Here is a 27,883-nt window from a genome sequence, read left to right as displayed (position 1 = left end):
ACGTGTGGTTATGTATACCAAAGGAAAAACGTCAGTGCCTGTTACTGCTTGTTTGAACACAGCCGGCACCATTCACTGACTTCATATAGTCTTCTGTGTTACCTAGATATTACCCAGATGTAGCAGGAGATAAGAACTCAAATAATCTGATACTAAAGTCATAAAAGCACACTCGTCAGGCTACTGTTGAATCGTTTCCGTGTTCTGAGCGAGTAATCTACTGTACAGTGACACATGCTATTAAAATGCAATAATGAATAATGAATAATGACATTACTAATTGATTCAGTAAAATTAGCCGGGCCTAATTGAAATTGTTAGGCTACTATTCAGAATTGAATACTGTTAATGGATAAAAAATGCATTCACAATTCATTAGTTAACTAAGGTTAAAACTAAAACAAATGATTACAGTGAGATCTCCATGATCTGCACAGGTTTAAGGCTGTCAACTTCTCTGAACCCCTCCCTGTTTGACAACCGTCTGATGTGTCCCCCTGGCAACCGCTCTGGCTTCTCTCTGTAGTCCCTACCTCCTTCCTGAGGGAAGCATCAACCTACGACCCAACAGAACACTGAGCGTCTTGTACAAACTTGCCCCCTCGGAGGGAAAGCTCTTAGCACACCTAGATGCCAATAACTGACCATGAGCCAGGCTATCAGAGCCGTAGGCACTATGAACGACAAGTACCACCGGGCAGCCCGGGATGGCTACCTGGACCTACTCAGAGAGGCCACTCGGAAGCAGCTCAACGCGCCCGATGAAGACGGAATGACACCGACGTTATGGGCTGCGTACCACGGCAACCTTGATGCGCTCCGACTCGTTGTGGGAAGAGGGTAAGCTTCGTTACGTTTCCTAAGCAGCCGATAAAGCCTATAGCTTCTCTTGCGAGGAAGTAACAAGGCAACTCATTTTAAAAATAGCTCAGGTGTCCCGATTGCAAATTGACCTACCAGTTGAAGTATCAACAAACAGGTGCGGAGGAGCATTGTCGCATGTCAGTGCAGCGTGCGCAAAGGCAAGTTTGCAATTTATGCACAGTATCTTCTCACTTCCATCTGAAAGGGCAGAGTCAGAGCAATATAGCCTAGACCAGAGACATGCAATTATGTATATGTTTATATACAGTGCATTCGGAAAGTAGTCAGACCCCTTGACCTTTTCCACATTTAGTTACATTACAGCTTTATTCTAAAATTGATTAATTCGTTTTTCCCCCTCATCAATCTACACACAATACCCCATAATGACAAATCAAAAGCAGGTTTTTAGAAATGTTTGCAAATGTATTACAAATAATAAAACTGAAATATCACATTTACATAAGTATTCAGACCCTTTACTCAATACTTTGTTGAAGCACCTTTGGTAGCGATTACAGCCTCTAGTCTTCTTGGGAATGAAGCTACAAGCTTGGCACACCTGTATTTGGGGAGTTTCTTCCCTTCTTCTCTGCAGATCTTCTCAAGTTAAGTCAGGTTCTCTCCAGAGATCGGGTTTAAGTCCGGGCTCTGGCTGGACCACTCAAGGTCATTCAGAGACTTGTCCCGAAGCCACTCCTGTGTTGTCTTGGCTGTGTGCTTAGGGTTGTTGTCCTGTCCATTTTTTAAATTTAACCTATTTTAGAGTAAGGCTGTAAAATAACAAAATGTGGAACAAGGCGTCTGAATACTTTCTCGAATGCTCTGTATATTTACTTATATAAGGAATAGGGCTCCATTGGGGACGCACCCAGACAGTCATGGTGATGGGAACTGGTTGGATCAGAGCCATGACAGGCTGGTCCAGGAATCGAACACTCTATCCTGGCATTGAACTGCAGAAGATCACTAAAACCTTCAGTCAACTGGTTACTCAGATTACTGTCTAGGAACAACATTTACATTCAAACGGCCACTTTAGTGTCAGCTCAGGATTTATGTCTGCTAGTTTGACCCTCCTCATCCCGTCCAACAGGGCTGTTAATGTGATGGACACCTCTGTGTTTCCATTTTAACAAGCCTAATCAAAGGCAAATGTCACTGACAGAAGGATGGCCTGCTAACCAATACTCTCTCAGACACCAATGCACAACCGTGCTGCGTGAATACTTATGCACGCGTGCAAGCGTGTACACACACACACACACACACACACACACACACCTCTATGGAAGTAGCAGTGGAAAGGGAAAGGGGGATACCAGTCGGTTGTACAACTGAATGCCTTCAACTGAAATGTGTCTTCCGCTTTTAACCCAACCCCTCTGAATCAGAGGTAATAAACATCAGTTCAATTACATGAGATGCTTGTTTTCATTCAGACTGACTTTTGAAAGGGCCCACTCCTCCACCACATTGTTAGCCTGCGGGTAAGTTCGGACTCTTGTCCTTGTGAGCTACAGTAGTAGGCAGCTACCGCCAGATGACGGCTATAATCTTTGTTCCCCACACAAACCACTGGGCTACCGAGTGGCGCAGCGGTCTAAGGCACTGCAAATCAAATCAAATCAAATGGTATTAGTCACATGCGCCGAATATAACAGGTGAAACAGTGAAATGCTTACTTAAGAATCCCTAATCAACAATGCAGATTAAAAATAATACGAGTAAGAATAAGAAATAAAAGTAACAAGTAATTAAAGAGCAGCAGTAAAATAACAATAGCGAGACTATACACAGGGGGGCTACCGGTACAGAGTCAATGTTCGGGGGCACCGGTTGGTTGAGGTAGTATGTACATGTAGGTACAGTGCCTTGCAAAAGTATTTGGCGTTTTTCCTATTTTGTTGCATTACAACCTGTAATTTAAATGGATTTTCATTTGGATTTCATGTAATGGACGTACCCAAAATTGTCCAAATTGGTGAAGTGAAATGAAAATAATTACTTGTTAATTAGAACTACCCCCCTACTTTGTGCAATTTCCGCCTGAAGACATACCCAAATCTAACAGCCTGTAGCTCAGGCACAGAACCAAGTATATGCATATTCTTGGTACCATTTGAAAGAAAACACTCTGAAGTTTGTGTAAATGTGAATTGAATGTAGGAGAATAACACACAATAGATCTGGTTTAGATAAAACTATGAAAAAAAACATGCGTTTTTTTCTATTTATTTTGGTATCATCAACTTTCAAATGAACAAGATAAAACAAACATTCAGATAAGACGATGGGGACAATTTTAGTGAAAAAATTAAGAGGGCAACAGTACTTGTGCAAAATTTCAGAATGACAACTTCCAAAATGAGTGTGCTACAAAACATGTATTGTGAAGTCACCCAGGTGTCCCACACAAGTAGCCCAAATGTACCCAAGTGGCCAAATTGGTGAATGATTTTGAAACCAATAACTATATACAAAATACCAAAATGGTATTCTAACACACCCCCCCACAAAAATGTTAAAAAATTGGGAAAAAAAAATTAAATGAAAAAAATTAAATATATACATTTACAAAGCAACATGGGTAACTATTTACACACTTTTACACACCCTCAGTCCTCTATCAAATATATTTATATAGCCCCAGCCTAAAACCCCAAAAAGCAAGCAATGCAGGTGTAGAAGCACGGTGGCTAGGAAAAACAACCTAGAAAGGCAAAAACCTAGGAAGAAACAAGGCAATGAGGGTCCTCTTCTGGCTGTGCCGGGTGGAGATCACAGTGTTTGTAGAGTGTGCAACAGGACAGCACCTCAAGAGAAAAAATTAACAGTTTAGGGAGAGACATTCAACTGTAATTGCTGCAAAAGGTGGCTCTACAAAGTATTGACTTTGGGGGGGTAGGGGTGAAAAGTTATGCACGCTCAAGTTTTCAGTTTTTTTTTGTTTCACAAGAAAAAATATTTAGCATCTTCAAAGTGGTAGGCATGTTGTGATACAAACTAGAGGTCTACCGATTAATCAGGATTGGCCGATTAATTAGCGCCGATTTTAAGTTTTCATAACAATCGGAAATCAATATTTTTGGACACCGATTTGGCTGATTTAAAAAAAATATATATATATGTATATATATTTTTTTACACCTTTATTTAACAACACATTCTTACTTAAGAAAACATTCTTATTTTCAATGACAGTGGGTTAACTGCCTTGTTCAGGGGCAGAATGACAGATTTTTACCTTGTCAGTTCGGGGATTTAATCTGGCAACCTTACAGTTAACTAGTCCAACGCTCCAACAACCTGCCTCTCATTGCACTTCACGAGGAGCCTGCCTGTTACACGAATGCAGCAGAAGCCAAGGTAAGTTGCTAGCTAGCATTAAACTTATCTTATAAAAAACAATCAATCATAATCACTAGTTATAACTACACATGGTTGATGATATTACTAGTTTATCTAGTGTGTCCTGCGTTGTATATAATCGATGCGGTGCGCATTTGAGAAAAAGGACTGTCGTTGCTCCAACGTGTAACTAACCATAAACATCAATGCCTTTCTTAAAATAAATACACAAGTATATATTTTTAAACCTGCATATTTAGTTAATCTTGCCTGCTAACATTAATTTCTTTTAACAAGGTAAATTGTGTCACTTCTCTTGCAACAGAGTCAGGGTATATGCAACAGTTTGGGCCGCCTGGCTCGTGAAGACTATTTCTTCCTAACAAAGACAGCCAATTTCGCCAAACAGGGGTTGATTTAGCAAAAGCGCATTTGCGAAAAAGCACAATCGTTGCACGACTGTACCTACCCATAAACACCAATGCCTTTCTTAAAATCAATACACAGAAGTATATATTTTTAAACCTGCATATTTAGCTAAAAGAAATCCAGGTTAGCAGGCAATATTAACCAGGTGAAATTGTGTCACTTCTCTTGCGTTCATTGGACGCAGAGTCATGGTATATGCAACATTTTGGGCCGCCGTGTTCATTGCCGAACTAATTTGCCAGAATGTTACGTAATTATGACATAATTATGACATAACATTGAAGGTTGTACAATTTAACAGCAATATTTTGACTTATGGATGCCACCTGTTAGATAAAATACGGAATATTCCGTATTTCACTGAAATAATAAACGTTTTGTTTTGGAAATGATAGTTTCCGGATTCGATAGTTTCCGGATTTCTGTGTGTTATTATGTTATAATTAAGTCTGATTTGATATTTGATAGACCAGTCTGACTGAGCGGTGGTAGGCAGCAGCAGGCTCCTAAGCATTTATTCAAACAGCACTTTCATGCGTTTGCCAGCAGCTCTTCTCAATGCTTCAAGCATTGAGCTGTTCATGACTTCAAGCCTATCAACTCCCAATATTAGGCTGGTGTAACCGATGTGAAATGGCTAGCTAGTTAGCGGGGTGCGCGTTAATAGCGTTTCAATCGGTGACGTCACTCGCTCTGAGACTCTGAGACTTGGAATAGTTGTTCCCCTTGTTCTGCAAGGGCCGTGGCTTTTGTGGCGCGATGGGTAACGATGCTTCAAGGGTGGCTTTTGTCGATGTGTTCCTGGTTCGAGCCCAGGTAGGGGCGAGGAGAGGGACGGAAGCTATACTGTTGAACTGGCAATACTAAAGTGCCTATAAGAACATCCAATAGTCAAAGGTATATGAAATACAAATGGTATAGAGAGAAATAGTCCTATAAATACTATATTAACTACAACCTAAAACGTCTTACCTTGGAATATTGAAGTCTCATGTTAAAAGGAACCACCAGCTTTCATATGTTCTCATGTTCTGAGCAAGGAACTTAAACGTTGTGCTATTTTACATGACACATATTGCACTTTTACTTTCTTCTCCAACACTTTGTTTTTGCATTATTTAAACCAAATTCAACGTTTCATTATTTATTTGAGGTTAAGTTGATGTTTTATTGATGTATTATATTAAGTTAAAATAAGTGTTCATTCAGTATTGTTGTAATTGTCATTATTACAAATAAAATCAAATAAATATGCATCGGTATCGGCGTTGAAAAATCATAATCGGTCTCTAATCCAACCCCCAAAAATCGATTTTAACGCCAGGTTGTAAGGCAACAAAATAGGAAAAATACCAGGGGGTGAATACTTCCACAAGCCACAGTAGAGTTATTAAAGTGATAACAACAGAGAGTAGCAGTGGTGTAAAAGAGGGGAGGCGGCACTGCAGATAGTCTGGGTTTCCATTTGATTAGATGTTCAGGAGTCTTGTGGCTTGGGGGTAGAAGCTGTTTAGAAGCCTCTTGGACCTAGACTTGGCACTCCGGTATCACTTGCCATGCGGTAGCATGGACAGTATAACAGGGTGGCTGGAGTCTTTGACAATTTTTAGGGCCTTCCTCTGAGACCGTCTGGTGTAGAGGTCCTGGTTGGCAGAAAGCTTGGCCCCAGTGATGTACTGGGCCGTATGCACTACCCTCTCTAGTGCCTTGCGGTCAGAGGCAGTGGTAGAGCCTTTAGAGTATCTGAGGACCCATGCCAAATATTTTCAGTCTCCTGAGGGGGAATAGGTTTGTCATGCCATCTTCACAACTGTCTTGGTGTGCTTGGACCGTGTTCGTTTTTTAATTTATTTATTTATCCATTATTTTACCAGTAAAGTTGACTGAGAACACATTCTCATTTGCAGCAACAACCTGGTGAATAGTTACAGGGGAGGGGGATGAATGAGCCAATTGTAAATTGAGGATTATTAGGTGACCGTGATGGTCTGATGGCCAGATTGGGAATTTAGCCAGGACACCAGGGTTAACACCCCTACTCTTACAATAAGTGCCATGGGATCTTTAATGACTGCAGAGAGTCAGGACACCCGTTTAATGTCCCATCCGAAAGACGGCACCCTACACAGGGCAGTGTCCCCAATCACTGGCCTGGGGCATTGGGATATTTTTTAGACCAGATGAAAGAGTGCCTCCTACTGGCCCTCCAACACCACTTCCAGCAGCATCTGGTCTCCCATCCAGGGACTGACCAGGACCAACCCTGCTTAGCTTCAGAAGCAAGCCAGCAGTGGTATTCAGGGTGGTATGCTGCTTGTTGGTGATGTAGACACTAAGGAACTTGAAGCGCTCAACCTGCTCTACTGCAGCCCCATCAATGAGAATGGCGGCGTGCTCGGTCCTCTTTTTCCTGTAGTACACAATCATCTCCTTTGTCTTGATCATGCTGAGGGAGAGGTTGTTGTCCTAGCACCACACAGCCAGGGCTCTACCCTCATCCCTATAGGCTGTCTCGTCGTTGTCGGTGATCAGGCTGTTGTGTCATCGGTGAACGGGGAGTACAGGACAGGATTGAGCATGCACCCCTGAGGGGTCCTTGTGTTGAGGATCAGTGTGGCGGTTGTGTTGTTACCTACCTTTACCACCTGGGGGCGGCCCGTCAGGAAGTACAGGATCCAGTTGCAGAGGGAGGTTAGTCCCAGGGTCCTTAGTTTATTGATGAGATTTGAGGGCAGTATGGTGTTAAACTCTGAGCTGTAGTAAATGAATAGCATTCTCACATAGGTGTTCCTATTGTCCAGGTGGGAAAGGGTAGTGTAGAGTGCAATAGAGATTTCATCATCTGTGGATCTGTTAGGGTGGTATGCAAATTGGAGTGGGTCTAGGGTATCCGGGAGGATGCTGTTGATGTGAGCCATGACCAGCCTTTCAAAGCACTTCATGGCTACAGAGTGCTACGGGTCAGTACTCATTTAGGCAGGTTACCTTAGTGTTCTTTGGCACAGATACTTTGGTTGTCTGCTTAAAACATGTTGGTATTACAGACTTGGACAGGGAGAGCTTGAAAATGTAATTGAAGACTTTTGACAGTTGGTCAGAGCATGCTCGCAGTACACATTCCTTGTAATCTGTCTGGCTCTGCTGCCTTGTGAATGTTGACCTGTTTGAAGGTCTTACTCACATCGGCTGCGGAGAGCACGATCACACAGTCTTCCAGAACAGCTGGTGCGCTCATGCATTTCAGTGTTATTTACCTCCAAGCAAGCATAGAAGTAGTTTGCTCGCCTGGTAGGCTCGTGTCACTGGGCAGCTCTCGGCTGTGCTTCCCTTTGTAGACTGTAATGGTTTGCAGGTCCTGCCACATCCGACGAGCATCAAAGCCGGTGTAGTAGGACTCGATCTTAGTCCTGTATTGATGCTTTGCCTGTTTGATAGTTCGTAGGAGGGCATAGTGGGATTTCTTATAAGCTTCCGGGTTATAGTCCCGCTCCTTGAAAGCGGCAGCTCTAGCCTTTAGCCCAGTGCGGATGTTGCCTGTAATCCATGGCTTCTGGTTGGGGTATGTTCGTACAGTCACTGTGGGAACGACCTCATCGATGCGCTTATTGATGAAGCTGATTGATGTGGTGTACTCCTCAATGCTATTGGCGGAATCCCGGAACATATTCCAGCTTGTGCTAGCAAAACAGTCCTATAGCTTAGCATCTGCTTCATCTGACCACTTTTTCATTGTTCAAGTCACTGGTGCTTCCTGCTTTCATTTTTGCTTGTAAGCAGGAATCCAAAGTATAGAATTATGGTCACATTTGCCAAATGGAGGGCGAGGGAGAGTTTTGTATGCGTCTCTGTGAGTGGAGTAAAGGTGGTCCAGAGTTTTTTTTCCCTCTGGTTGCACATTTAACATGCTGATAGAAGTTTGGTAAGACAGATTTAAGTTTCCTTGCGTTAAAGTCCCCGGCTACTAGCAGCGCCGCCTCTGGGTCAACGTTTTCCTGTTTGCTTCTGGCAGAATACAGCTCATTGAGTGCGCTCTTATTGCCAGCATCAGTCTGTGGTGGAATGTGGACAACTACGAAAAATACAGATGAAAACTCTCTAGGTAGATAGTGTGGTCTTTAGCTTATCATGAGATACGCAAAACCTTGAGACTTCCTTAGATATCATGCACCAGCTGTTATTTACAAAAATACATAGTCCACCGCCCCTTGTCTTACCAGATGCTGCTGTTCTGTCCTACTTATACAGCGTATTACCAGCCAGCTGTATGTTGATAATGTCATTGTTCAGCCACGACTCCGTGAAGCTTAAGATATCACAATTTTGAATGTCCCATTAAACTACCAATCTTCCGCGTAGGACATCAATATATTTTCCAAAGATTGCACGTTTGCTAGCCGAATGGAAGAAATGGGGATTTATTAGATTGCCTTTGAATTCCCAGAAGGCAGCCCGCCCTCTGGTCCCTTTTACTCCGCCTTCTCTTCACGCAAATGACGGTAGTCTGGGCCTATTCCCGGGAGAGCAGTATGTCATTCACGTCAGGCTCGTCGGACTCGTTAAAGGAAAAATAGGATTCTGCCAGTCCGTGGTGAGCAATCACAGTTCTAATGCCCAGAAGTTTTTTTTCGGTCTTGAGAGATGGTAGCAGCAACATTATAAACACAATAAGTAAACAAATAAGTTACAAACAACGCAAAGAAACAAACCAAAAAACATAATTGGTTAGAAATACGTAAAACGTCAGCCTTGTTCTCCGGCGCCATCTTACATCTCAGTGCTAGAGGCATCACTACAGACCCTGGTTCAATTCCAGGCTGTATCACAACCGGCCATGATTGGAAGTCCCATAAGGCGGTGCACAATTGGCCCAGTGTCATTAGGGTTTGTCCGGAATAGGCCGTCATTGTAAATAATAATTTGTTTTTAACTTACTTGCCTAGTTAAACAAAGGTTAAAAAAAATGGTTTTAATATACATCTCCCAGTCAGAAGGTCCTGTACGGTCAGAATATACCCTCAGCAGTCTAGCAATAGTGCTTTCTGACTTCCAATGGGAAACAAGAGAGACGCGGGATTTAGGAGTAAGGCTATATTATCGTTTTATAAGTGAGCTACTCATTCAGCTACCGAAGCTCCTTTGTACATGTGTACAGACAGTATAGGTAAAAATACCTCTCTTTTGTGGAAGGTTTAAGTGCTGGACAAGCAGGTGTGGATGGAAGGGCTATAACGCCTATTTAGAGAGCCTTTTGACAACCCACTATGGTGGAGACAGCACCCAGGAGAACCAGAGTAGAAGAGAGGAGGAGGGTAGGGGGAGATGGGACAAGAGGAGGGTAGGGAGAGAGGACAGGAGGAGGAAGGTAGGGAGAGAGGGCAGAAGAGTAAGGTAGAGAGGGAGGGTACAGAGAGCGAGAGAGGGCAGAAGAGGAGGGTAGAGAGAGAGAGAGAGAGAGAGAGAGAGAGGACAAGAGGAGGGTAGGGGGAGAGGACAAGAGGAGGAGGGTAGGGAGAGAGGGCAGAAGAGGAGAGTAGAGAGGGAGGGTACAGAGAGCGAGATAGGGCAGAAGAGGAGGGTAGAGAGAGAGAGAGAGAGGACAAGAGGAGGGTAGGGGGAGAGGACGAGAGGAGGATAGGCAGAGATCAGAGGAGGGTAGGGGGAAGAAGAGAGTAGAAGGGTAGGGTCAATACTCCAGGGATATGTCAAGACTTTAGTGACAGGTTTATAAGGCATGATGGTAATTAAGTGTGGAGAGAGCAGTAGATATTGATGCCTGAAAGCAGCAGCAGTGTCAGATGTGTAAATTAGATATTAACAGCGTAGATTTTGGCTGTAGAGGAAAGGTCAGGGTGAGGGATCGGACTAATAGGACAGACAGATCCTCTAACAACAGTCCCGGGGCATTGATGCTGCAGCAAAGGCCCAGGCTGGTGGTGGCTGAGATAAGGATGGACAGGCCCAGGCTGGTGGTGGCTGAGATAGGGATGGACAGGCCCAGGCTGGTGGTGGCTGAGATAAGGATGGACAGGCCCAGGCTGGTGGTGGCTGAGATAGGGATGGACAGGCCCAGGCTGGTGGTGGCTGAGATAAGGATGGACAGGCCCAGGCTGGTGGTGGCTGAGATAAGGATGGACAGGCCCAGGCTGGTGGTGGCTGAGATAAGGATGGACAGGCCCAGGCTGGTGGTGGCTGAGATAAGGATGGACAGGCCCAGGCTGGTGGTGGCTGAGATAAGGATGGACAGGCCCAGGCTGGTGGTGGCTGAGATAAGGATGAACAGGCCCAGGCTGGTGGTGGCTGAGATAAGGATGGACAGGCCCAGGCTGGTGGTGGCTGGGATAAGGATGGACAGGCCCAGGCTGGTGGTGGCTGAGATAAGGATGGACAGGCCCAGGCTGGTGGTGGCTGAGATAAGGATGGACAGGCCCAGGCTGGTGGTGGCTGAGATAAGGATGGACAGGCCCAGGCTGGTGGTGGCTGAGATAGGGATGGACAGGCCCAGGCTGGTGGTGGCTGAGATAAGGATGGACAGGCCCAGGCTGGTGGTGGCTGAGATAAGGATGGACAGGCCCAGGCTGGTGGTGGCTGAGATAAGGATGGACAGGCCCAGGCTGGTGGTGGCTGAGATAGGGATGGACAGGCCCAGGCTGGTGGTGGCTGAGATAAGGATGGACAGGCCCAGGCTGGTGGTGGCTGAGATAAGGATGGACAGGCCCAGGCTGGTGGTGGCTGGGATAAGGATGGACAGGCCCAGGCTGGTGGTGGCTGAGATAAGGATGGACAGGCCCAGGCTGGTGGTGGCTGAGATAAGGATGGACAGGCCCAGGCTGGTGGTGGCTGAGATAAGGATGGACAGGCCCAGGCTGGTGGTGGCTGAGATAAGGATGGACAGGCCTAGGCTGGAGGTGGCTGAGATAAGGATGGACAGGCCCAGGCTGGTGGTGGCTGAGATAAGGATGGACAGGCCCAGGCTGGTGGTGGCTGAGATAAGGATGGACAGGCCCAGGCTGGTGGTGGCTGAGATAAGGATGGACAGGCCCAGGCTGGTGGTGGCTGAGATAAGGATGGACAGGCCCAGGCTGGTGGTGGCTGAGATAAGGATGGACAGGCCCAGGCTGGAAGTGGCTGAGATAAGGATGGACAGGCCCAGAGCTGTGGTCGATATCAAAAGGCCTGCTAGAAGATTAGGAGGAGCTTGCATACTACCGGAACTTAGCAATGCTCCTACTTCTTCTCTGCGTTATACAGGCCTCTTTCTATGTCGTATCTAAAAGGTACAAGGAAAAGAATGGAGCTGAACATATAGGATGGTTTCCCAGAACTATTAGACATGATCTTGGACTAAATGGCACTGAATATAGATGCTCTGACTAGGGGACATATTTCATACCCTGAATATAGATGTTCTAACTGGGGAACATGTTTCATACACTGAATATAGATGCTCTGATTGGGGAACATATTTCATACACTGAATATAGATGCTCTGACTGGGGAACATATTTCATACACTGAATATAGATGCTCTGACTGGGGAACATATTACATACACTGAATATAGATGCTCTGACTGGGGAACATATTACATACACTGAATATAGATGCTCTGACTGGGGAACATATTACATACACTGAATATAGATGCTCTGACTGGGGAACATATTACATACACTGAATATAGATGCTCTGACTGGGGAACATATTACATACACTGAATATAGATGCTCTGACTGGGGAACATATTACATACACTGAATATAGATGCTCTGACTGGGGAACATATTACATACACTGAATATAGATGCTCTGACTGGGGAACATATTACATACACTGAATATAGATGCTCTGACTGGGGAACATATTACATACACTGAATATAGAGTAGATGCTCTGACTGGGGGACATAATAGTGTCCTATTACTATTTCCTGAGATTGAGCGAGCAGATTTGGAAATCAGAAGCTGTAGCCTAATTTTCAAATAAATGATACATGAAAACAAGAAAGTTATGAGGCTTTGTTTTATTCACGTATCAACCCCAGTTGTTTTGGTCTTTAACTGGGCCACATTGTCGGGTAGTAGGGTTGGCTTACTGTGGAGTCAGATCTCTTGGTTGTCCCGTTGATAGTCAGATCTCTTGGTTGTCCCGTTGATAGTCAGATCTCTTGGTTGTCCCGTTGATAGTCAGATCTCTTGGTTGTCCCGTTGATAGTCAGATCTCTTTGATGCACATTGATTGTGATGATGACGATGCACATTGCTGACGATGCATATTGACGATGATGATGACGATGTACATTGAACCTGTAAATGCATGAATGTTCAATTTGTACAGACATGCAGGAAGTTGAAATCAGGGTCAAGTGTATGAAGAACAGCCAGCGTTCATCAGGACGCAACATTTTGGAATGTTCAGATAGAAATATGTTATGTAGAACAAACATGCCTCTCTCTGACTTGTAGAATAATGAATCACAACTGTTCTTTTCGTGGCATTTCTATCTGCAATGTTCGACAACATTTGGCAACTGAACATGGCCCAGGTGTTGACCTTGCGGCTCTCTGGGGTCACAGCTTCTCTGGGTGTCTGTGAGAGAAAAGATTCTCAGTCCATATGTTGAATAATACATGTTAACATCGCTGTAATGTTTCACCTGCACCACCTCAATTATTAATCACACCACAGCCACGCTGGGCCGGATGGGTGAGGGCAACACAGGAAAGGGGAGGGGCTCTGACACGCAAAGCAGGAAGTGATATATAACTGTCACGTCATGACATCCTTGTGTTGTGTAATGTTTGCGCCTTTTCATCAAAAGATCCCTCACTGTTTGAGGGTATATATATGTCACTTTGTGTTTATTTAAAGGTATAATTATAAGTTGCAGAGTCATGGTCTGTAGTCAGCACAGTAGAAATGGTAGTCAGCGGTATGACATGAGGTCACCCAATTGGGTCATCTTACTTCCTGAATTTATTGTGAAAGAGCATATAGGCATAGCTAAGCAGAGGTGGGTTCATTTTTCTATGTTCTGTAAACCTGTTGATTTACAGAGTCCTTATTGGGTCATTATCGGGTCATTATCATGTTAGTGCCATGATCGTTACCAGGTCATTATCGTGTCATTATCATGTCATTGTCATTATCGGGTCGCTATCAGGTCATGATCAGGACATTATCAGGTCATTATTGGGTCAAAGTCAGGTCATTATCATGTCATTATCGGGTGTCACACACATACGGTAGGTATACACACCATGTCTCAGTTTCCTGGAACCAGATGAAGTCTATTCCTGGATGGAAATCGAGTGTGATTTTGTTGTTGTCCAGAAGTAAATCTGGATGTAGGAAAGTACATGTTAACATCTGTAATTGATGGCCTACGCTGAAGCAGCGGTAAAAGGAGTTTTATTATGTACTGTGTCTTTTTAATCCTTGTGTTCCTTCTCCTCCTCTCCCTCCTCCCAGAGGTGACCCTGACAAGTGTGATATTTGGGGCAACACTCCGCTCCATCTGGCCGCCGCCAACGGCCACCACAGCTGCCTGTCCTTCCTGGTATCGTTCGGTGCCAATGTGTGGTGCCTGGACAACGACTACCACACGCCCCTCGACATGGCCGCCACCAAGAGCCACATGGACTCTGTCCGATACCTGGACTCCATCGCCGCCAAGCAGTCTGTCCTCAACCCCAAGGTGAGGTATCCGGAGCAATGACAAGGAACAGTCATCGGATCAATTTTGACCTGATCACAGGAAGAAACATTACTGAGACTACTAAATGACCATTGGCACGTATAGCCTATATATCATTTGTAAATGTATGTAGTTCTGTCCTTGAGCTGTTCTTGTCTACTAATGTTCTGTATTATGTCATTTGTCATATTCAATGTGGACCCCAGGAACGGTAGTTGCTGCTTTGGGGATCCAAATAAAATACAAATACCAATTTTATACCAGTAGGTTGTAAAAAATAGATTTGACCATCATACTTGTATCCACTTAAACAAAATATTTGTATTTGAATTATATTTCAGTTATAGTTTAAATTATATTTGTTATACACCTGTTCTGCCAGTCACATTCTGTCGAAAGTCCCCAAAGTACACACATCCCTGGGTCACTCGTCTTTTCAGTTCACTGCAGCTAGCGACTGGAACGAGCTGCAACAAACACTCAAACTGGACAGTTTTATCTCAATCTCGTAATTCAAAGACTCAGTCATGGACACTCTTACTGACAGTTGTGGCTGCTTTGTGTGATGTATTGTTGTCTCTACATTCTTGCCCTTTGTGCTGTTGTCTGTGACCAATTATTTTTTTACCATATTTTGTGCTGCTGCCATGCTGTGTTGTTGTCTTAGGTCTCTCTTTATGTAGTGTTGTGGTGTCTCTCTTTATGTAGTGTTGTTGTCTTAGGTCTCTCTTTATGTAGCGTTGTGGTGTCTCTCTTTATGTAGTGTTGTGGTGTCTCTCTTTATGTAGTGTTGTAGTGTCTCTCTTTATGTAGTGTTGTGGTGTCTCTCTTTATGTAGTGTTGTAGTGTCTCTCTTTATGTAGTGTTGTGGTGTCTCTCTTTATGGAGTGTTGTAGTGTCTCTCTTTATGTAGTGTTGTGGTGTCTCTCTTTATGTAGTGTTGTGGTGTCTCTCTTTATGGAGTGTTGTAGTGTCTCTCTTTATGTAGTGTTGTAGTGTCTCTCTTTATGTAGTGTTGTGGTGTCTCTCTTTATGTAGTGTTGTGGTGTCTCTCTCTATGTAGTGTTGTGGTGTCTCTCTTTATGTAGTGTTGTAGTGTCTCTCTTTATGTAGTGTTGTAGTGTCTCTCTTTATGGAGTGTTGTAGTGTCTCTCTTTATGTAGTGTTGTAGTGTCTCTCTTTATGTAGTGTTGTGGTGTCTCTCTTTATGTAGTGTTGTGGTGTCTCTCTCTATGTAGTGTTGTGGTGTCTCTCTTTATGTAGTGTTGTAGTGTCTCTCTTTATGTAGTGTTGTAGTGTCTCTCTTTATGTAGTGTTGTGGTTGTCTCTCTTTATGTAGTGTTGTAGTGTCTCTCTTTATGTAGTGTTGTGGTTGTCTCTCTTTATGTAGTGTTGTAGTGTCTCTCTCTATGTAGTGTTGTAGTGTCTCTCTTTATGTAGTGTTGTAGTGTCTCTCTTTATGTAGTGTTGTGGTGTCTCTCTTTATGTAGTGTTGTGGTGTCTCTCTTTATGTAGTGTTGTGGTGTCTCTCTTTATGTAGTGTTGTAGTGTCTCTCTTTATGTAGTGTTGTGGTGTCTCTCTTTATGTAGTGTTGTGGTGTCTCTCTTTATGTAGTGTTGTGGTGTCTCTCTTTATGTAGTGTTGTGGTGTCTCTCTTTATGTAGTGTTGTGGTGTCTCTCTTTATGTAGTGTTGTTGTCTTAGGTCTCTCTTTATGTAGTGTTGTGGTGTCTCTCTTTATGTAGTGTTGTGGTGTCTCTCTTTATGTAGTGTTGTAGTGTCTCTCTTTATGTAGTGTTGTGGTCTCTCTTTATGTAGTGTTGTGGTGTCTCTCTTTATGTAGTGTTGTGGTTGTCTCTCTTTATGTAGTGTTGTGGTGTCTCTCTTTATGTAGTGTTGTAGTGTCTCTCTTTATGTAGTGTTGTGGAGTCTCTCTCTATGTAGTGTTGTAGTGTCTCTCTTTATGTAGTGTTGTAGTGTCTCTATTTATGTAGTGTTGTGGTTGTCTCTCTTTATGTAGTGTTGTAGTGTCTCTCTTTATGTAGTGTTGTAGTGTCTCTCTTTATGTAGTGTTGTAGTGTCTCTCTTTATGTAGTGTTGTGGTCTCTCTTTATGTAGTGTTGTGGTGTCTCTCTTTATGTAGTGTTGTGGTGTCTCTCTTTATGTAGTGTTGTAGTGTCTCTCTTTATGTAGTGTTGTAGTGTCTCTCTTTATGTAGTGTTGTAGTGTCTCTCTTTATGTAGCGTTGTGGTGTCTCTCTCTATGTAGTGTTGTAGTGTCTCTCTTTATGTAGCGTTGTGGTGTCTCTCTCTATGTAGTGTTGTAGTGTCTCTCTTTATGTAGTGTTGTAGTGTCTCTCTTTATGTAGCGTTGTGGTGTCTCTCTCTATGTAGTGTTGTAGTGTCTCTCTTTATGTAGCGTTGTGGTGTCTCTCTCTATGTAGTGTTGTAGTGTCTCTCTTTATGTAGTGTTGTGGTGTCTCTCTTTATGTAGTGTTGTGGTGTCTCTCTTTATGTAGTGTTGTGGTTGTCTCTCTTTATGTAGTGTTGTGGTTGTCTCTCTTTATGTAGTGTTGTAGTGTCTCTCTTTATGTAGTGTTGTGGTGTCTCTCTTTATGTAGTGTTGTGGTGTCTCTCTTTATGTAGTGTTGTAGTGTCTCTCTTTATGTAGTGTTGTAGTGTCTCTCTTTATGTAGCGTTGTGGTGTCTCTCTCTATGTAGTGTTGTAGTGTCTCTCTTTATGTAGCGTTGTGGTGTCTCTCTCTATGTAGTGTTGCAGTGTCTCTCTTTATGTAGTGTTGTGGTGTCTCTCTTTATGTAGTGTTGTGGTGTCTCTCTTTATGTAGTGTTGTGGTTGTCTCTCTTTATGTAGTGTTGTGGTTGTCTCTCTTTATGTAGTGTTGTAGTGTCTCTCTTTATGTAGTGTTGTGGTGTCTCTCTTTATGTAGTGTTGTGGTGTCTCTCTTTATGTAGTGTTGTGGTTGTCTCTCTTTATGTAGTGTTGTGGTTGTCTCTCTTTATGTAGTGTTGTAGTGTCTCTCTTTATGTAGTGTTGTAGTGTCTCTCTTTATGTAGCGTTGTGGTCTCTCTTTATGTAGTGTTGTAGTGTCTCTCTCTATGTAGTGTTGTGGTCTCTCTTTATGTAGTGTTGTAGTGTCTCTCTTTATGTAGTGTTGTGGTGTCTCTCTTTATGTAGTGTTGTGGTCTCTCTTTATGTAGTGTTGTAGTGTCTCTCTTTATGTAGTGTTGTAGTGTCTCTCTCTATGTAGTGTTGTGGTCTCTCTTTATGTAGTGTTGTAGTGTCTCTCTTTATGTAGTGTTGTGGTGTCTCTCTTTATGTAGTGTTGTGGTTGTCTCTCTTTATGTAGTGTTGTGGTTGTCTCTCTTTATGTAGTGTTGTAGTGTCTCTCTTTATGTAGTGTTGTAGTGTCTCTCTTTATGTAGTGTTGTGGTTGTCTCTCTTTATGTAGTGTTGTAGTGTCTCTCTTTATGTAGTGTTGTAGTGTCTCTCTTTATGTAGTGTTGTAGTGTCTCTCTTTATGTAGTGTTGTAGTGTCTCTCTTTATGTAGTGTTGTAGTGTCTCTCTTTATGTAGTGTTGTAGTGTCTCTCTTTATGTAGTGTTGTAGTGTCCCTCTTTATGTAGTGTTGTGGTGTTTCTATTTATGTTGTGGTGTCTCTCTTTATGTCGTGTTGTGGTGTCCCTCTTTATGTAGTGTTGTGGTGTCTCTATTTATGTTGTGGTGTCTCTCTTTATGTCGTGTTGTGGTGTCTCTCTTTATGTAGTGTTGTGGTGTCTCTATGTAGTGTTGTGGTGTCTCTATTTATGTTGTGGTGTCTCTCTTTATGTCGTGTTGTGGTGTCCCTCTTTATGTAGTGTTGTAGTGTCTCTATGTAGTGTTGTGGTGTCTCTATTTATGTAGTGTTGTGGTGTCTCTATTTATGTAGTGTTGTGGTGTCTCTCTTTATGTTGTGGTGTCTCTCTTTATGTCGTGTTGTGGTGTCTCTCTTTATGTAGTGGTGTCTCTCTCTATGTAGTGTTGTGGTGTCTCTCTCTATGTACTGTTGTGGTGTCTCTCTCTATGTAGTGTTGTCTCTCTTTATGTAGTGTTGTGGTGTCTCTCTTTATGTAGTGTTGTCTCTCTTTATGTAGTGTTGTGGTGTCTCTCTTTATGTAGTGTTGTGGTGTCTCTCTCTTTATGTAGTGTTGTGGTGTCTCTCTTTATGTAGTGTTGTAGTGTCTCTCTTTATGTAGTGTTGTGGTGTCTCTCTTTATGTAGTGTTGTAGTGTCTCTCTCTTATGTAGTGTTGTGGTGTCTCTCTTTATGTAGTGTTGTGGTGTCTCTCTTTATGTAGTGTTGTGGTGTCTCTCTCTTTATGTAGTGTTGTGGTGTCTCTCTTTATGTAGTGTTGTAGTGTCTCTCTTTATGTAGTGTTGTAGTGTCTCTCTCTATGTAGTGTTGTGGTGTCTCTCTTTATGTAGTGTTGTAGTGTCTCTCTTTATGTAGCATTGTCTCTCTTTATGTAGTGTTGTAGTGTCTCTCTTTATGTAGTGTTGTAGTGTCTCTCTTTATGTAGTGTTGTAGTGTCTCTCTTTATGTAGTGTTGTCTCTCTTTATGTAGCATTGTCTCTCTTTATGTAGTGTTGTAGTGTCTCTCTCTATGTAGTGTTGTGGTGTCTCTCTTTATGTAGTGTTGTAGTGTCTCTCTTTATGTAGTGTTGTGGTGTCTCTCTTTATGTCGTGTTGTGGTGTCTCTCTTTATGTAGTGTTGTAGTGTCTCTCTCTATGTAGTGTTGTGGTGTCTCTCTTTATGTAGTGTTGTAGTGTCTCTCTCTATGTAGTGTTGTGGTGTCTCTCTTTATGTCGTGTTGTGGTGTCTCTCTTTATGTAGTGTTGTGGTGTCTCTCTTTATGTAGTGTTGTAGTGTCTCTCTTTATGTCGTGTTGTGGTGTCTCTCTTTATGTAGTGTTGTGGTTGTCTCTCTTTATGTAGTGTTGTGGTTGTCTCTCTTTATGTAGTGTTGTAGTGTCTCTCTTTATGTAGTGTTGTGGTGTCTCTCTTTATGTAGTGTTGTGGTGTCTCTCTTTATGTAGTGTTGTGGTTGTCTCTCTTTATGTAGTGTTGTGGTTGTCTCTCTTTATGTAGTGTTGTAGTGTCTCTCTTTATGTAGTGTTGTAGTGTCTCTCTTTATGTAGCGTTGTGGTCTCTCTTTATGTAGTGTTGTAGTGTCTCTCTCTTTTATGTAGTGTTGTCTCTCTTTATGTAGTGTTGTCTCTCTTTATGTAGTGTTGTGTGTCTCTCTTTATGTAGTGTTGTGGTGTCTCTCTTTATGTAGTGTTGTGGTCTCTCTTTTATGTAGTGTTGTGTGTCTCTCTTTATGTTGTAGTGTCTCTCTTTATGTAGTGTCTCTCTCTTTATGTAGTGTTGTGGTGTCTCTCTTTATGTAGTGTTGTGTGTCTCTCTTTATGTAGTGTTGTGTTGTCTCTCTTTATGTAGTGTTGTGTGTCTCTCTTTATGTAGTGTTGTCTCTCTTTATGTGTGTTGTGTGTCTCTCTTTATGTAGTGTTGTAGTGTCTCTCTTTATGTAGTGTTGTAGTGTCTCTTTTATGTAGTGTTGTGTTGTCTCTCTTTATGTAGTGTTGTAGTGTCTCTCTTTATGTAGTGTTGTTGTAGTGTCTCTCTTTATGTAGTGTTGTAGTGTCTCTCTTTATGTAGTGTTGTGTGTCCTCTTTATGTAGTGTTGTGGTGTCTCTCTTTATGTTGTGTGTGTCTCTCTTTATGTAGTGTTGTGGTGTCTCTCTTTATGTAGTGTTGTGGTGTCTCTATTTATGTTGTGGTGTCTCTCTTTATGTCGTGTTGTGGTGTCTGTAGTGTTGTCTCTCTTTATGTAGTGTTGTGTTGTCTCTCTTTTTATGTTGTGGTGTCTCTCTTTATGTAGTGTTGTGGTGTCCCTCTTTATGTAGTGTTGTAGTGTCTCTCTTTATGTGTTGTGTTGTGTCTCTCTTTATGTAGTGTTGTGGTGTCTCTCTTTATGTAGTGTTGTGGTGTCTCTCTTTATGTTGTGTGTGTCTCTCTTTATGTCGTGTTGTGGTGTCTCTCTTTATGTAGTGGTGTCTCTCTCTTTATGTAGTGTTGTGGTGTCTCTCTCTTTATGTACTGTTGTGGTGTCTCTCTTTATGTATGTTGTCTCTCTTTATGTAGTGTTGTTGTCTCTCTTTATGTAGTGTTGTGGTGTCTCTCTTTATGTAGTGTTGTCTCTCTTTATGTAGTGTTGTGTGTCTCTCTTTATGTAGTGTTGTGTGTCTCTCTTTATGTAGTGTTGTGGTGTCTCTCTTTATGTAGTGTTGTGTGTCTCTCTTTATGTAGTGTTGTGGTGTCTCTCTTTATGTAGTGTTGTAGTGTCTCTCTTTATGTAGTGTTGTGGTGTCTCTCTTTATGTAGTGTTGTGTAGTGTCTCTCTTTATGTAGTGTTGTGGTGTCTCTCTTTATGTAGTGTTGTGGTGTCTCTCTTTATGTAGTGTTGTGTTGTCTCTCTTTATGTAGTGTTGTAGTGTCTCTCTTTATGTAGTGTTGTGGTGTCTCTCTTTATGTAGTGTTGTAGTGTCTCTCTTTATGTAGTGTTGTCTCTCTTTATGTAGTGTTGTAGTGTCTCTCTTTATGTAGTGTTGTGTGTCTCTCTTTATGTAGTGTTGTAGTGTCTCTCTTTATGTAGTGTTGTCTCTCTTTATGTAGCATTGTCTCTCTTTATGTAGTGTTGTAGTGTCTCTCTTTATGTAGTGTTGTGGTGTCTCTCTTTATGTAGTGTTGTGTGTCTCTCTTTATGTAGTGTTGTGGTGTCTCTCTTTATGTAGTGTTGTGGTGTCTCTCTTTATGTAGTGTTGTGTTGTCTCTCTTTATGTAGTGTTGTGTGTCTCTCTTTATGTAGTGTTGTGTGTCTCTCTTTATGTAGTGTTGTGTTGTCTCTCTTTATGTAGTGTTGTGTGTCTCTCTTTATGTGTAGTGTTGTGGTGTCTCTCTTTATGTAGTGTTGTGGTGTCTCTCTTTATGTAGTGTTGTGTGTCTCTCTTTATGTAGTGTTGTGGTGTCTCTCTTTATGTAGTGTTGTAGTGTCTCTCTTTATGTAGTGTTGTGGTGTCTCTCTTTATGTAGTGTTGTGGTGTCTCTCTTTATGTAGTGTTGTAGTGTCTCTCTTTATGTAGTGTTGTGGTGTCTCTCTTTATGTAGTGTTGTGGTGTCTCTCTTTATGTAGTGTTGTGGTGTCTCTCTTTATGTAGTGTTGTGGTGTCTCTCTTTATGTAGTGTAGTGGTGTCTCTCTTTATGTAGTGTTGTGGTGTCTCTCTTTATGTTGTGGTGTCTCTCTTTATGTCGTGTTGTGGTGTCTCTCTTTATGTAGTGTTGTAGTGTCTCTCTTTATGTTGTGGTGTCTCTCTTTATGTAGTGTTGTGGTCTCTCTTTATGTAGTGTTGTAGTGTCTCTCTTTATGTAGTGTTGTGTGTCTCTCTTTATGTAGTGTCTCTTTATGTGTTGTGTGTCTCTCTTTATGTAGTGTTGTGTGTCTCTCTTTATGTAGTGTTGTGGTGTCTCTCTTTATGTAGTGTTGTAGTGTCTCTCTTTATGTAGTGTTGTGTGTCTCTCTTTATGTAGTGTTGTAGTGTCTCTCTTTATGTAGTGTTGTCTCTCTTTATGTAGTGTTGTAGTGTCTCTCTTTATGTAGTGTAGTGTTGTCTCTCTTTATGTAGTGTTGTAGTGTCTCTCTTTATGTAGTGTTGTAGTGTCTCTCTTTATGTAGTGTTGTGTTGTCTCTCTTTATGTAGTGTTGTGTGTCTCTCTTTATGTAGTGTTGTGTGTCTCTCTTTATGTAGTTTGTCTCTCTTTATGTAGTGTTGTAGTGTCTCTCTTTATGTAGTGTTGTGGTGTCTCTCTTTATGTAGTGTTGTGTGTCTCTCTTTATGTAGTGTTGTGTTGTCTCTCTTTATGTAGTGTTGTGTTGTCTCTCTTTATGTAGTGTTGTGGTGTCTCTCTTTATGTAGTGTTGTGTGTCTCTCTTTATGTAGTGTCTCTTTATGTGTTCTCTCTTTATGTAGTGTTGTGTGTCTCTCTTTATGTAGTGTTGTGGTGTCTCTCTTTATGTAGTGTTGTAGTGTCTCTCTTTATGTAGTGTTGTGGTGTCTCTCTTTATGTAGTGTTGTGGTGTCTCTCTTTATGTAGTGTTGTAGTGTCTCTCTTTATGTAGTGTTGTGTGTCTCTCTTTATGTAGTGTTGTGTGTCTCTCTTTATGTAGTGTTGTGGTGTCTCTCTTTATGTAGTGTTGTGGTGTCTCTCTTTATGTAGTGTTGTAGTGTCTCTCTTTATGTAGTGTTGTGGTGTCTCTCTTTATGTAGTGTTGTGTGTGTCTCTCTCTATGTAGTGTTGTGTTGTCTCTCTTTATGTAGTGTTGTGTGTCTCTCTTTATGTAGTGTTGTAGTGTCTCTCTTTATGTAGTGTTGTGGTGTCTCTCTTTATGTAGTGTTGTTGTGTGTCTCTCTTTTATGTAGTGTTGTGTTGTCTCTCTTTATGTAGTGTTGTAGTGTCTCTCTTTATGTAGTGTTGTGGTGTCTCTCTTTATGTAGTGTTGTGGTGTCTCTCTTTATGTAGTGTTGTGTTGTCTCTCTTTATGTAGTGTTGTAGTGTCTCTCTCTTTATGTAGTGTTGTGGTGTCTCTCTTTATGTAGTGTTGTGGTGTCTCTCTTTATGTAGTGTTGTAGTGTCTCTCTTTATGTAGTGTTGTGTTGTCTCTCTTTATGTAGTGTTGTAGTGTCTCTCTTTATGTAGTGTTGTAGTGTCTCTCTCTATGTAGTGTTGTGGTGTCTCTCTTTATGTAGTGTTGTAGTGTCTCTCTTTATGTAGTGTTGTAGTGTCTCTCTTTATGTAGTGTTGTAGTGTCTCTCTCTATGTAGTGTTGTGGTGTCTCTCTTTATGTAGTGTTGTAGTGTCTCTCTTTATGTAGTGTTGTAGTGTCTCTCTTTATGTAGTGTTGTAGTGTCTCTCTTTATGTAGTGTTGTAGTGTCTCTCTTTATGTAGTGTTGTGGTGTCTCTCTTTATGTAGTGTTGTAGTGTCTCTCTTTATGTAGTGTTGTAGTGTCTCTCTTTATGTAGTGTTGTAGTGTCTCTCTTTATGTAGTGTTGTGGTGTCTCTCTTTATGTAGTGTTGTGGTGTCTCTCTTTATGTCGTGTTGTGGTGTCTCTCTTTATGTAGCATTGTCTCTCTTTATGTAGTGTTGTGGTGTCTCTCTCTATGTAGTGTTGTAGTGTCTCTCTTTATGTAGTGTTGTAGTGTCTCTCTTTATGTAGTGTTGTGGTGTCTCTCTCTTTATGTAGTGTTGTAGTGTCTCTCTTTATGTAGTGTTGTGGTGTCTCTCTCTTTATGTAGTGTTGTAGTGTCTCTCTTTATGTAGTGTTGTGGTGTCTCTCTTTATGTAGTGTTGTGGTTGTCTCTCTTTATGTAGTGTTGTAGTGTCTCTCTTTATGTAGTGTTGTGGTTGTCTCTCTTTATGTAGTGTTGTGGTGTCTCTCTTTATGTAGTGTTGTGGTTGTCTCTCTTTATGTAGTGTTGTAGTGTCTCTCTTTATGTAGTGTTGTGGTGTCTCTCTTTATGTAGTGTTGTAGTGTCTCTCTTTATGTAGTGTTGTCTCTCTTTATGTAGCATTGTCTCTCTTTATGTAGTGTTGTGGTGTCTCTCTCTATGTAGTGTAGTGTTGTCTCTCTTTATGTAGTGTTGTGGTGTCTCTCTTTATGTAGTGTTGTAGTGTCTCTCTTTATGTAGTGTTGTAGTGTCTCTCTTTATGTAGTGTTGTGGTGTCTCTCTCTATGTAGTGTTGTAGTGTCTCTCTTTATGTAGTGTTGTAGTGTCTCTCTTTATGTAGTGTTGTGGTGTCTCTCTTTATGTAGTGTTGTGGTGTCTCTCTTTATGTAGTGTTGTAGTGTCTCTCTTTATGTAGTGTTGTAGTGTCTCTCTTTATGTAGTGTTGTAGTGTCTCTCTTTATGTAGTGTTGTCTCTCTTTATGTAGTGTTGTAGTGTCTCTCTTTATGTAGTGTTGTGTTGTCTCTCTTGTCGTGATGTGTGTTTTGTCCTGTATTTTATGTATTTATTTATTTTTAATCCCAAGGGAGGCCTTTTGCTTTTTAGTAGGCCGTCATTGTACATAAGAATGTGTTCTTAACTAGGCAAGTCAGTTAAAAAAAGGTTAAAAAAAATAATAATACTAATTAGGAACAACTTCCTAATATTGAGTTGCAAACTCAAACCGGCGCTCCTGGCGCCTACCCCGTTCAAAAGCACTTCAGTATTTTTCCTTGCCTATTCAACCTCTGAATGGCACATATACCCAATCCATGTCTCAACTGTCTCAAGGTTTAAACATCCTTCTTTAACCCATCTCCTCCCCTTCATCTACACTGATTGAAGTGGATTTAACAAGTGACATCGATAAGGGATCATAGCTTTCACCTGGATTCACCTGGGTCAGTCTATGTCATGGAAAGATTGTTCTTAATGTTTTGTATACTCAGTTTGAATTGTATAGCCTAAACTGCAGTGGTGTATATGTGATATTTAAATAGTGAATAAATAGATCTACCTCTTCTACAAGCTGGTGGAGAAGCTGAAAGACAGAGCATTCCGCGCAACAGAAAGGAGGATAAAGGACTGTGTGAAGATGCAGCAGAAACACCACCAGCGACTGGAGAGAAAGCACCTGAAGGAGAGCGTGAGGTCGGATAACTCAGACGCCATGAGTTTCTCCAGTTATAACAGCAGCAGCACGCTAAGCCGCAATCTTCCTCAGTTCAACACTGCCAACATGCCATACTCACAGGTCAGAGGTCAAAAGTATTTCTTCCCTGCTGCTTCACTGTCAATTTCTCATGAATGCATTTGATATTATTTTGATAGTCAACGGCAGTTTGAATAAATAATTTGATATTGTTTTTACGTTCCCTGATAAATAAGTTAAGGATTAAGCTCAAGAAATTTCAGCTATTGATCATTGTACTTTTTCAAACTCTGCCTTGCTTTACATTTAGTAAATGATCTGTTGAATGTCCTGAGTCCACATTTCGATCTTTTCAATCTATACAGGCCACTGTACACTCCACAACCAAGGGGAGGACCAAGATTCACAAGAAGCTAGAGAAGAAGAAACAGGTGGACGGCACCTTTAAGATCTACGAGGATGGGAGGAAGAGTGTTCGCTCGCTGTCTGGCCTTCAGCTTGGCCAGGACGTCATGTTCCTAAAGCAGGTAGAACAAGTGGCTACTGTATGTAAAGACACAACATCCAAAACAGTTGGCTCTAACTAACGGAAAGTTAGCTTTAGAAAATAAACGCACTCTATTCTTCCAAACCCATTACATTTCCCACAGGCTTAGTGCTGAAACCTGGGTTATTTCCATTACATTTCCCACAGGCTGAGTGCTGAAACCTGGGTTATTTCCATTACATTTCCCACAGGTTTAGTGCTGAAACCTGGGTTATTTCCAATACATTTCCCACAGGCTTAGTGCTGAAACCTCCTGGGTTATTTCCATTACATTTCCCACAGGCTGAGTGCTGAAACCTGGGTTATTTCCAATACATTTCCCACAGGCTTAGTGCTGAATCCTCCTGGGTTATTTCCATTACATTTCCCACAGGCTGAGTGCTGAAACCTGGGTTATTTCCATTACATTTCCCACAGGCTGAGTGCTGAAACCTGGGTTATTTCCAATACATTTCCCACAGGCTTAGTGCTTAAACCTCCTGGGTTATTTCCATTAAAATGGTTTCTCTTCATTAATGTTCCTTCAACAGGAAACTTACGCCAACTCTCAGGACCACTCGCGCCTCAACATCCGGGACATGTTCCCTCACCACGGCAACAACCACGATCACCATGACAACGACCACTACGATGACGATGAACGTGCCGACACCATCTTCCACCTCTCCCGTGCCATCAGCGACCCGGTTCTCCACGAGGCCGCCTACTCCGAGATCAGCACTGACTCGGGCCGTGACTCCCTTTTCACCCGGCCCGGTCTTGGAACCATGGTGTTCCGACGGAACTACGTCTCCGATGGCCTATTCGCCATTGGAGCCCGGGACGAGGGTTCTGTGGCTGGCTCCGAGCCGGTGGGCCATGCCCCTAACGTCCGCCTCCGTGGTCGTCTCCCCCGGCGCCAGACCAGCCTGGATGATGCAATAAAGATAGACAGCATCATGAGCGCCCTGAGCCTCCAGGAGAGGAACCTGCAGGAGCTGCCCTGGGAGAAGGCTGACGTGGGCCTGGACGAGGAGCTGCCCTGGGAGGAGGCTGACGTGGGCCTGGACGAGGAGCTGGAGCCTGAGAGTGGACGCCTGGAGACGTTTCTTGCCTCCCAGAGCCTGGGGGAGTTCATGCCCATTTTCAGAAGGGAGAAGATTGACCTCCAAACTCTGTTGCTCTGCTCAGACCAGGACCTGACCTCCATACACATCCCCCTGGGACCCAGGAAGAAGCTGCTAAAGGCTTGTAAGAGACGGCTGGACACCCTGGAGGAACCAGAGGGCATCGAGGACACTGAGCTCTGACGGTCAGTATTACTGTACAAATTACTACATGAAGTCTATGACAGGCAAAGCACGTTACTTTGTTAATAATGGCTCAAACAGCAGAAGGAATCAAGGACACTGAGCAAGGACACTGAGCAAGGACACTGAGAGGGTCAGTACAACAGACTTCCTTCCTATGTGTTTGTAACTAATAGATAAATAGGGCCAGTTTGTAGCTGATAGATAAATAGGGCCAGTTTGTAGCTGATAGATAAATAGGGCCAGTTTGTACCTGATAGATAGATAGGGCCAGTTTGTATCTGATAGATAGATAGGGCCAGTTTGTAGCTGATAGATAGATAGGGCCAGTTTGTAGCTGATAGATAGATAGGGCCAGTTTGTAGCTGATAGATAAATAGGGCCAGTTTGTAACTAATAGATAAATAGGGCCAGTGTGTATCTGATAGATAGATAGGGCCAGTTTGTAGCTGATAGATAGATAGGGCCAGTTTGTATCTGATAGATAGATAGGGCCAGTTTGTATCTGATAGATAGATAGGGCCAGTTTGTAGCTGATAGATAAATAGAGCCAGTTTGTAGTTGATAGATAAATAGGGCCAGTTTGTAGCTGATAGATAAATAGAGCCAGTTTGTAGCTGATAGATAAATAGGGCCAGTGTGTAGCTGATAGATAAATAGGGCCAGTTTGTAGCTGATAGATAGATTGGGCCAGTTTGTAGCTGATAGATAGATAGGGCCAGTTTGTAGCTGATAGATAGATAGGGCCAGTCTGTAGCTGATAGATAGATTGGGCCAGTTTGTAGCTGATAGATAAATAGGGCCAGTTTGTAGCTGATAGATAGATAGGGCCAGTGTGTAGCTGATAGATAGATTGGGCCAGTTTGTAGCTGATAGATAGATAGGGCCAGTGTGTAGCTGATAGATAGATTGGGCCAGTTTGTAGCTGATAGATAAATAGGGCCAGTTTGTAGC

At 42.4% G+C, this 27,883-nt stretch overlaps 1 protein-coding gene across 1 annotated transcript; it reads left to right on the top strand.

Annotated features, from left to right (window-relative positions):
• The first annotated feature begins 676 nt into the window (after positions 1 to 676).
• Positions 677 to 26,929, top strand: LOC115118896 (pre-mRNA splicing regulator USH1G-like). The gene is made up of 5 exons (XM_029647626.2): positions 677 to 840; positions 14,114 to 14,339; positions 24,971 to 25,195; positions 25,459 to 25,620; positions 26,171 to 26,929. Exons 1-5 carry the CDS (start codon positions 677 to 679, stop codon positions 26,927 to 26,929), a joined length of 1,536 nt encoding a protein of 511 aa, XP_029503486.2.
• The last annotated feature ends 954 nt before the right edge of the window (positions 26,930 to 27,883 follow it).

Source organism: Oncorhynchus nerka, linkage group LG16 (genome assembly GCF_034236695.1).
Source record: "Oncorhynchus nerka isolate Pitt River linkage group LG16, Oner_Uvic_2.0, whole genome shotgun sequence".
Lineage (NCBI taxonomy): Eukaryota > Metazoa > Chordata > Actinopteri > Salmoniformes > Salmonidae > Oncorhynchus > Oncorhynchus nerka.
The sequence above is the reverse complement of the archived record's forward strand: the minus strand, read 5'-3'. Positions and strand labels throughout refer to the sequence as shown.